Source organism: Dendropsophus ebraccatus, chromosome 15, assembly GCF_027789765.1.
Source record: "Dendropsophus ebraccatus isolate aDenEbr1 chromosome 15, aDenEbr1.pat, whole genome shotgun sequence".
Classification (NCBI taxonomy): Eukaryota; Metazoa; Chordata; class Amphibia; order Anura; family Hylidae; genus Dendropsophus; species Dendropsophus ebraccatus.
In genome coordinates this window covers 41730678-41738082 of record NC_091468.1, presented here as the reverse complement: position 1 = coordinate 41738082, position 7405 = coordinate 41730678, and the positions used below count along the sequence as shown (strand labels likewise).

At 35.5% G+C, this 7405-nt stretch overlaps 1 protein-coding gene across 1 annotated transcript in view; it reads right to left on the bottom strand.

The window, feature by feature from the left end:
- Nucleotides 1-1178: 1178 nt before the first annotated feature.
- PAX1 (paired box 1) overlaps nt 1179-7405 on the bottom strand; it is a 13583-nt gene continuing 7356 nt past the window's right edge. Inside the window, exon 5 of the mRNA XM_069954562.1 lies at nt 1179-1270. Within this exon, the coding sequence (XP_069810663.1) occupies nt 1179-1270 (92 nt within the window). The remainder of the gene's footprint in view (nt 1271-7405) is intronic.

The following is a 7405-nucleotide window of genomic DNA, read 5'->3' as shown; positions in this document are numbered from 1 at the left end:
TTTATTTAAAATGTCTTCATAAACAAGTAGTTTATGAGAATTATAACAACTTGATTCTACAATATGGTTTAAACACATAGACGACATTTTTATATTTCAAAGGCGTATGTTTACTTTTATTTACTTTTATTTGTTTTTATGCAGCTACACAAAGAAAGACTATTGGCTAAGTAAGAAGATGAACTGATACATTTTAATGTTAATGTTTAGACTATTACATTTATTTTTTAATAAATAAAAATCTAATAATATCTGTAAATTATTGTTACCACTGAGTTTTTATAAAGAAATAAAACTGATTAATAGGCTCTTTTTTATTTATTCGAACAGCGCTCATTCTGAACATCAGTTAGCCAGTCATGTCCATAATTTAATTTTTTATGATCTCGTAGGTCTGTTTTTCAAAGCAGCTAATGTTTAGTAATGTTTAGCTAGTCTTCCACCGATGCATGCATGAGCAGTATTGTTTGTTTCTTTTACTCTCCTAAACTAGACAATTCGTTTCGACGTACTGTATGCTGGAAACCAATAGACAATCGGCAAAGTTGTATTAGTTATAAAAATGAATAATTTGACACTTTAGGAAACAAAACACCATAAAAGCTTTACAGGAATTCTTGGTCCATTTATTTCTGATAATTATAGTTATAAAAATATAAAATAAAATGCTGTTATTTAATTTGTACATTTACAATCTAGGATATACAATACACTCACAAAGGTTGCTTCACATCATACAATTTATTCCAACCATTTGGGAAAAAAAATAAAAAATATCCCCCTAATATGAATTTAAATATCAGTGTCTAGTACCGGCCAAAAGAGAAACAATATCTTGTTACCAGTTCACATTGTAAACTCTAGTAGACATTAAATGTTGTTGGCAAGAGGGGAATACCATGGGCCGTACGGGAAGAGAGAGTGGACAGCACATAATAGGGAGAAGGAAAGAGCTTTCAGCGATAGACTCATTTTTCCAAAGTAAACAGCTCATCCAACATCCAAATCGATCCTCACCTTGTCTTGCTTTTGTTAATCCTCTCGGGAAAAACCTTTAGTCAGTGACTGTGTGGACATGTCCCACAGTCAACCATCTTGCCATAAGTTTAGCTTGAGGCAGAGGGTAAGTCTCTCTAACCAAAATCAAGTCAAACAAGAGTCTTCCATGCCACAGTTTGTTAAGTTGATGAAGCAGGTATTGAAATTCCATGTACACTGCTTAAGGCATCTTGGTGCTTAATGATGGGGCTGTTCTGCTTTCTGTTCATAACTGCAAACAGATAGAAAGAATTGGTTTAATCTAACATATAGATATAACCGATGCCCATAAAGAATATGTTACATTCCTAATAAACAGCGCTTTTTAAAAAAAATTTAAACCTATAGGATGTATATTATCCCACAGTGTCTTACGGTTACTGTCAGTTTGTATGAAACTTTTTATTTTAGCAAGAAACAGCATGATAGTTTGCATCTTATTCATTGGGTAAAAAAGAGAAATCTTATATATAGAAATGGGGTGCTATAGAGATAGGGAAGGGAGAAAGAAGGGTTTATGGGAAGGGAACACCCATATCAATGTTCACACGTCGTCCTTTTTCAGTAAAGAACGGACGCTCATTGCAATGGAATCAGCATCCGTTCTTTACTGCAGGGGCAGCATTGCATTGAAGTCAATGCAATGTGCTCACATACGATTATGTTGACGCCCGTGCTTTAACACGGGCGTTAAAGTCATGCACCTGCCTATTATTTCTGGATGCTGTTCAGTGATTGGAATCTGGAAATAATAGCTGTTCACACAATGTAATGTGCGGCGGCCGCACATTACATTGAAGTGAATGGTTAATTTATTTGTGGACACACCCAACGGTGCCCACAAGTCAATGTTAAAAAAAGAAAGTTTCTGCAGCCTATACAGATGTATCAGCTGCAGGAACGTCCTGGATGCAGCCTGGCGGACAGCAGTTTAACAGCGTCCATTGTATGGCAGAAGGTCAGATAACAAGTTGAGTCAAACAGAGGGATTAGGAGAGGGGTTCGCAGGAATAGAAATGGAAGCTGGGACCAGGAGTTAATCTAAATAGCCAGCGATGGGACTCAGCCTCAGCTCTGTTTTATGCTGTCCAAGAGCCCGGTCCGTATCCTCATTGGACCGGTGCTCTGATCACCCAGGCTCCTGAGAGGCAGAGGAAACTGTCAGGCAATATTAATGCTAGTGGGAACACAAACTAAATAGTCACCAAAGATTATTCCAATGGGCTACACACTGCAAAGTGTTCTTATATTAATAGAGGTAAAATGGAAATCAGTACATATTATACAGTTTGTTTGTTTGTTTATTTAAATAAATATTAATTAACTGAGGTGGAGACCAAAATATGTTACCCTAATATCTGTTCACCTTCAAAATTGTTGACTCCACTCCACCATATTGTTTAAGGCCTATTTAACCTTGGTTGGCCCCATCAATAGTAATATGGTATTCATATTGTTTTAGGCCTGTTTAACTTTGGTTGGCCACTAATAGTATTATACGATCCATATTGTTTTAGAGCAAAAGTATCAAGAACACCAGATTAGGCCATGTTACATCACTTGACATTTATGAAAATGGATCATACCATGTAGAGAAAACACAACAAATACTGTCATGTAGTCCAGCAAGACATGTAAGATAAGAAAATGTGTCCTTGCTGTGTAATTTCTACTAGTGCCCAGTAGTGCAAGCACCTCTGAGGAGGCTTTGATGCTAATTTATCACAATTTTGTATTATTATTATTATTATTATTATTATTATTATTATTCCTGTCTGTGCATGAAGTTCTTTGCATGAGGTGGGGAAAGTTATGCACTTCAAGCACAAAACAAGTAACACAACCCTCCTATTGAAATAAATGAGAAAGCAACAGTCACAAGACCACCTGCAGCTATGGCATAAATCAATGTCGCGGCTGCATTAAGTGGCACTGTATCACTTAATGTATCCTTTCTGATTCGCAGTGTAACGTTAGCCTAAGGCCTCAATCACACGTCCGCAAAAAGTGTCCGTATGTGCGGATCTGCAATTGTTGGCAATTATAGATTACATTGCTCTCAATAGGTTTATTCACACGTCCACATTTTTTGCCTTCTTATTGCATTCCGCAAAAAAAAAAGGAAATGTGCGGACTGCCATTGCAGCACACTTCCCCATAGAAATCTATTGGAGTCTCCACAATCCACAAACTGTCCACAAGAAAATGCAAACAACACAAAAAAAAAACGCAAAAAAGCACAACTAGTTGAAAACACTGTACAATTTTTGGGTGTCAGCAAAAAAACACGGATGCTATGGATGTGCATTACAGATGGCTTTTAGCAGATTGCGGAATGCCAAAATGCGGACACAAATTTCAGTCAGCAAGAATTTACTGACGTGTGAATAAAGCCTAAATGTGAGGATATACAGTAAAAACCTTGCATATTAATCACACACATTAATCACACACAATAAAATACAGACGTAAAATAAGAGAAGAAAATACGACTGTTTTCTTTACCTAACAACTGTAAGGATATGCCGTAATAAACCCTGCATTTTAATTACAATGTTCAACTATGAGGTGAGGTTCACAGACAATAAAATACAGCTGGAAAATTTGAGGAAAAAATACAACTGTTTTCTTTATCTACTAATGTGCTACATTGAAGTCTATGGAGAAACAGACATCTGTGCACACATTGAAAAAAAAATCTGTTTTTACACTGTGTGCACAGACTGACATTTTTTTTTCAATAGACTTTATTGTAGCACATAATGGCTATGTTCCCACTTTGTAATAATATCAGCAGAAGGCGGATCATTATTAGCAGCCATCCGTGATGCAAGATGGCCGTCTTCCCCAATATTTTTCCTAATTGGGAACATAGCTTTTTTGTTATTTTACAAACGTATTTTTTTTTGTGAACTTGGCCTAAAAAGTAGACGAAATACATGAAAACCCAAAACTAATACAGATAAAATAGGTGCTGATTCATTAGGCCAGATACAGCATGCCCATACATTGGATTATACAAGTATTATTATCTATTATTCTTATTATTGATATCTATTTAAAAATTTGGATTAAGCAAATTGAAGGCAATTGGTAGAGATTTAAGATAAAGCAAGGCCATAGTTTGGAACAGGTTTAGGTTATGTTCACTCACAGTAATATAAAAGCTAAATATGACTAATTTTGAGTGATAATGAAGCAATTTGTGAACAAATGAATAAAAAACTGCTGTATTTTGCAAAATCACATAGGGCGGTTATTCTGTGCCGTGTTTGCACTGCCGGACAATTTCCCATTGACATCAAATCCTATTCCAATTTTGGTTGTATTTGTACTGTACCTCAAAATTACTGCCATAATATTTTACCATTATTTTATGGTGTGTGAATATAGCCTCAGGCTAAATTCATGCTCTATAACTGGTCTGAAGCTGACCATACATTTTAAGTAATTGTTGGCCAAAGACTTTTTCATCCACCAGTTTTCCTCCCGACCCCTCCTAAGGCTATGTTCACACAATGTTTTTTCAGCTCCGTCTTCTCATTGAATTCAATGCATTGCCATTGCAGTCAGTTAAATCGCGGCAATAACTGATGTTTTTTTAAATAGCGAAATAGGCCGCCTTTTCTCTATTTTTGACGTTGTGTGAACATAACCTAACAGGGAAAAATCCCTCGTTATACTGACGGCTGCAAATAATGACTGTGAACCGACAATATTACAAGATGGTCGCCTTTCCCCGCTATGATCCTTCAATGTTTTCTCAGAAGAGAGAGGGGTATAATTTACTACCAGACACCTCTGCGGCTTATTTCCTGTGTGAGAATGAGGCTATGTTTACACACTGTTAAAATGACGGCTATCTTTATTGGATGGACGTCAGTCTATGGCAAATAATGGGCATTATTTACTATTATATGACGGCCATCCAAGAAAATCGGCCATCATTTTGACAGTGTGTATGAACATCATGGGAACATAGCCTTCCCATTGACTTCAGCATTGCCATTGCAGTCAGTTAAATCGCGGCAAAAAGGGACGTTTTTTTAAATATCAAAATCAGCTGCCTTTTCTCTATTTTTAACGTTGTGTGAACATAGCCTTATAAAGAAATGAAATAACACAACCATGGACATAGTTTTATAAAATGTCATCTGTTAACTTCATCGAAAAAAATAAAAGATAAAGAACAACGGGTCAGTAAAGAAGTGGTAGAAATCGCTGCACATTGGCATCAGATGGAGTCTGCAAAAAAATTTAGTACTGTATACACTCATCTGAGAAAAATAGTGTCATGGTAGGTCCATCTATAAGCATGCCGTCAAGAATAAGCCCATATTTTTGGACGTCTGTTATTCTGAGGCGAAAATACATCCGTATTTTGATAATTGTGACTGTAAACAAAAAGCAATATCAATACTAACTGCTGTAATTATTAAAATGCGGTTGTATTTTCACCTCAAAAAATGTTGTTGTTACTTATTATCAGCATTGGAATCTGGCAACCTATTGAGGTATTGTTCCAAAGAATAATATTATCCTTATATTATTGTTACATTATTGTTATTCTGTTACAGCTTGATTTTTTTTTACTATTGCTGTACCCTATAAATAATTACGTTACAGCACCATTACTGACACACACATTTATACACACACATAGACACATACACATACAAATACGAACAGAAACACATTGAGACACATATAAACAATCATACAAACATATATATGAAACAATTATTATAGCTGGCAGCAACTATAACAGATTCATTTATTATCATTGTAATCCTGTTTTGATAAATGGAAACAATTTATCTATCAAGCGCTACATATATCTGGTGGTCAGATATTCATTGTGTGACACACACATCAAGAATATCAAAACAATCTGTATTCAGGATTCTTTTTGGAATTGGTTCATGTTGTTCATGGATAAGCAACATGGTTAGTAATAAAGAATCCAAACAATTTCCTATTGCAAGTATAATAGTAAGTATACTATACTATAACAGTGCACATGTTTCCATTGCAAGTAGGTAAACTAGCTCTCATATTAAAAAAAAAAAATAATGTACAGACTGTACATGCACCACATACACAAACAAACAATGTTCACCACACAAAGTAACATAGATATATTATTATTATTATTATTATTATTATTATTATTATTATTATTATTATTATTATTATTTATTCTGTATGACTACCTGTGGCTGAATTTCTCTCTGTATAACATTATGGGGGAAATGTATCGAGGGTTTTACGCCTATTTTTAGGTGAATAATTGTCTTTTTCGCCCATTTCTGATCTGACTTCTATTTATGAACCAGCTTTTGACGGGCGAATATTTTTATATGCGACTTTTTTTGAATCTGCCTGTTTTGAGTATTGACCCCAAAAATTTGTATAATCCAGGATTAGCGCCTAATTTATAATTTGCGACTTTTTAAAATGTCGCGCAAACAGGCGCAGGCCAACGTCTGGTCAGTACCGGGTGAATATGCTTGTGCAATTTTTGCAACTTTTTCTGATACTTTTTTGTGACTTTTTCCTTAGATACATTCACTGTGGCAGGGCTACATTTTAATAAATCAGTCACAAGATATAGGAACAAAATACACACCAATCCCCATTAGAATAGTCACACACATTAGGCTCCTTAGTAAATGTCCCCCTATGTCTTTATATTATATAACCTGTACTGCATATACCTAACCTTAGCACATAGCATCATTATTTCCAGACAACATATCAAACTGAATTGCATCTGCTAATCAGTTATCAGATTTTATTCCCCTAACTCATACAGTATCTCCACCATGAGACCCATCCTGAAGCTGCTGACCTGATGCCTGCCCATACACCTGTTTCTGGGAGTCAGCCTGCTTTATTGCATAGAAGTGCACTAATATCCTTATACACTGTACTATACTTGTAGTTTGGGATTGTTAGCCCTGTTGGTTTAGGGCTTCCAATTGTTTCAGAAATGATAGCAGTGTCCAAACCCAAGACCTTCTGGCTTCTATCACAGCATCTGATTCTTATAATATGTCTCCAAGTCGTAAAACTATCTCACAAACTGTAGGACAATCGACTCTTTTACTGCAGTTTTATAGGGCAGATTGTTTACTATGGGCTCCCCCTTGTAAATTAGCATCCTCCCCTATAAAAAGCCTCTAATGAGCTGAAGGGAAGGCACAGCATGTCAGGCAACGATTCCAATTAGAGAAGCCCCATAGGTATAACGATAGATAGATAGATAGATAGATAGATAGATAGATAGATAGATAGAAGATAGATAGATAGATAATAGACAAATAGATAGATAGATAGATAGATAGATAGATAGATAGATAGATAG